This window comes from Papilio polytes, unplaced genomic scaffold (genome assembly GCF_000836215.1).
Source record: "Papilio polytes unplaced genomic scaffold, Ppol_1.0 DF823935.1, whole genome shotgun sequence".
NCBI lineage: Eukaryota > Metazoa > Arthropoda > Insecta > Lepidoptera > Papilionidae > Papilio > Papilio polytes.
The window spans coordinates 2,108,290-2,111,401 of NW_013525269.1; the positions used below are offsets into that span (position 1 = coordinate 2,108,290).

Consider the following 3,112-nt stretch of genomic DNA (forward strand, 5'->3'; position numbering starts at 1 on the left):
CGTATGTCGTAATAACATTACACATCCTGGGTATGTCTTTTTGGAATGTTCTATATCGTTTTTATAATGGATTTTAATATTGTTTTCAGTTAGGTTCACGAGATGTCGCTAGCCGACGTGAGGTCGGCGCGCAGTTCGCCCGCTCCGGATGCCTGCCCAGAATGCGATACTAGCGCCTCAGTTACATCAGATTTGCATAAGGTTTGTTTATACTATTCGTTATAATTCAAAGATTTTAAAGATATCTAATTAAGAGCGTCGTTTGCTCAGGGGTTTGAGCACTTGACTTGTAATCCACAAGTCCCTGAGTTCGAATCTTCATGTACCAATGTGAATAACGATTTTTCGAATTTCAAATGTAACTACATAATTTACTCGACGTTCTAACGGGGAAAGGGAAACATCGTCATGCAACCTGCACATATCGGCGAAAAAAATCAAAGATACATATGTGTAAAGTCAACCCGAAGTGGGCCAGCGTGATCGACTAAGGCCTAGTCACCCTAACTTAGGGTTTGCATGACTTCTAGTGATGTGTTGCATAGTAAACTATAAGTACAAATCCTCTAATCAACATAGTGACGTGATCGCTTTAGATCCCATGTTATTTTTGACGAGTACTATATTAATTTGTGTATTTGTAAGCTGAACTGTCAAATATATTTCCAGTACCAAGTGGCGTGTACATGCAAGCCATCGAATGCGCAGTACGCATGTGCGGACGACCCAGGCCCCCCGCCGCCCGCGAAGACGGACACCCCACCCGCCTTACCCCCGCGACCGCCTACAAGTGTACTTGCTGCCACCAACAGACGGACCAATGGTTTGTAAGCTTTATTAACATTTGGATAAGTACTATAATTGTATAGCAAATATAGATAGGATTAGATTATTCGCGTCCTGATAGCGTCCTATAGAAGAATCAAAGATTAAAGAACTTTACGATCAAGGTTATAGGAGTTATAATTTAATGTCGGGCTTTGACAAAGAGTATTACAGATTGTTCAATTGAGCGTTTATCTCACGGTCTGGTAAGTGATGTTGATGACTTCTTTAGTCTCTGAAAGTAATCAGTTCAGGATTTTAGATCCGTCTTTGTAAGCTTTCTTGATCAGTACTTTTAAAAAGTTGCTTTTCGATGCGCTTTAAGTTTTCTTCTATCACCTTCTATTAAAGTAGTCATATCATAAAGTATGTATGTGGATTGAAAGAAGTCTTAGAAAGATATGAAAAATAAACCTTTTCTCTAATGAATAGAAAGCTCATGATTCTAATTTATTCGAAATAAAATTACCTATAACTAAAATAGTACCGTGTGTTTTAATGATGTAAGACATAAATATTTCACAAATGTCAAGCAGTATTATAGTATTATTCTATCTACCCTGTTTTTGTAGCTTATGCAAACGTCCTTTATGCATAATTCTCTCACACAAACTTTTCTAAAGACACTATTAACACTTAGATTATTAATGTTTTCCGCTCGGTGAATATAAACTTGCACAATAAACCTTGTCAATATCTTTCAAAACCAAAAGCCATTCAGCATGTGAAACGCAGGTGTGTTTATAAAAAAATACAAAATATGACAAAAGATTCGTATAAGACTACCTGTTTCTCAAGCCATTGTTGTACCAAATTCTTCAACATGTCAAGAAATATATTGTTATCGAACTTTTCGACAATTCAATACAAAATATACCCATATAAATAAAGTTACATAGTTGCGTAAATCCATGTCACATTCGTTTAATTTAAGACCTTTTTACCTGCGAACGTATAAAGTACGCATTGCTTCTGCGCGGATCAGCCATTGTCAGACATAACCTAGTCGCGACGTAAACGTATTAATAAACTATCTAACCTATATTCGTATAGCAATAATTAAATACCAATTCTAATGTTTTTATTTATAATATGCAGTAATTTGTGTGCCAGTGTCAGTGATAAATGAATACATTTGGTGTAAAATATACGTAAATAAAGGAGGGAAAATGAATTAATTCTAAATTTTTCGCTAGTTTTAATAAGTGACAATTATTTGGATTTATAATTAGTGTTTGTTATGGATACTTAAGTGAAAAAGATGTTTGTAATTCAGAAATCGGTGATTGTTTGTTTCCTACGAAAAGGTCATTGTTCTCCCTGTTTGTGAGTGGTGTAAAAATCGATTCTAAGAATGGCGCGCAATTCGAATGCGAAGTTCTATTTCAACGTTTGTTTGTTTTTAAATTATAGTAATTAATATTAAATCAATATGATAAAGAAAAGGACTTGATGATTTATTATTTTTTGTTGATATATTTGTTGTGAAGTATAGAAGTTGAAAGATAAATAAATAAAGGATATGCAAACGTGTAGAATTATGCAAGTTTTACAATATCAAGTGTCGACGACACCACAGGCGACTATAGCGGCTGATGTGGCCCAGCATTATGTACCACCACCACCTTACTTTGGTAATTCACTTTTTATCCTGATTATACTCTTACTTAACTTACTTACTCCTACTTTACTTTATTTTATTTAACTTAACACGTCCAATACTATTAGAATCATAACTAACAAGGGAATAGATGGCACCAAATATGTTAAACTATAACAAATATATGATAAACTAGCTTTCGCCCGCGACTCATTCCGCGTGGAGTTCATCAAGTAGCCTCCTATGTGTTCTTTCATGCTATCCTCTGCATCTGTGGCAAATTTCATCAAAATCCATTCAGCAGTTTAGGCTACAAACGCTAACAAACATCTATCCATCTAAACTTTCGCATATATAATATTAGCAAGATATGTTCCTCACCGTGGAATTTCACTGCAGTGATTTTCAGTATATATTGTAACAACGATTAAAGTTGGGACATTGTTGTCACTTCTTTGTTTTTGTTATAACAAAAAAAAAAACAAAGTATAATTCGAAGATTGTGACTTACGATAGTTTATGTACGATAGACATTACATTTGTGTCAACCCTATCATAAGAGTTGTGCCAAATACAATTTAATTAACATAATTGTTTTATTCGCAGCGTCAGTGGGCTGCAATGGTACTGACAACTCCTGCAGGCGTCGTAAGTACGCGTGGTGGTGCGTTGGTTGCGGTGCGCTGG

The 3,112-nt window shown here is 35.3% G+C and overlaps 1 protein-coding gene across 1 annotated transcript in view; it reads left to right on the top strand.

Moving 5' to 3' along the window:
• LOC106101802 overlaps positions 1-3,112 on the top strand; it is a 12,353-nt gene that overhangs the window by 8,759 nt on the left and 482 nt on the right. Inside the window, exons 2-4 of the mRNA XM_013281138.1 lie at positions 90-201; positions 670-823; positions 3,032-3,107. Coding sequence (XP_013136592.1) covers positions 103-201; positions 670-823; positions 3,032-3,107 — 329 coding nt within the window. The 5' untranslated portion in view covers positions 90-102. The remainder of the gene's footprint in view (positions 1-89; positions 202-669; positions 824-3,031; positions 3,108-3,112) is intronic.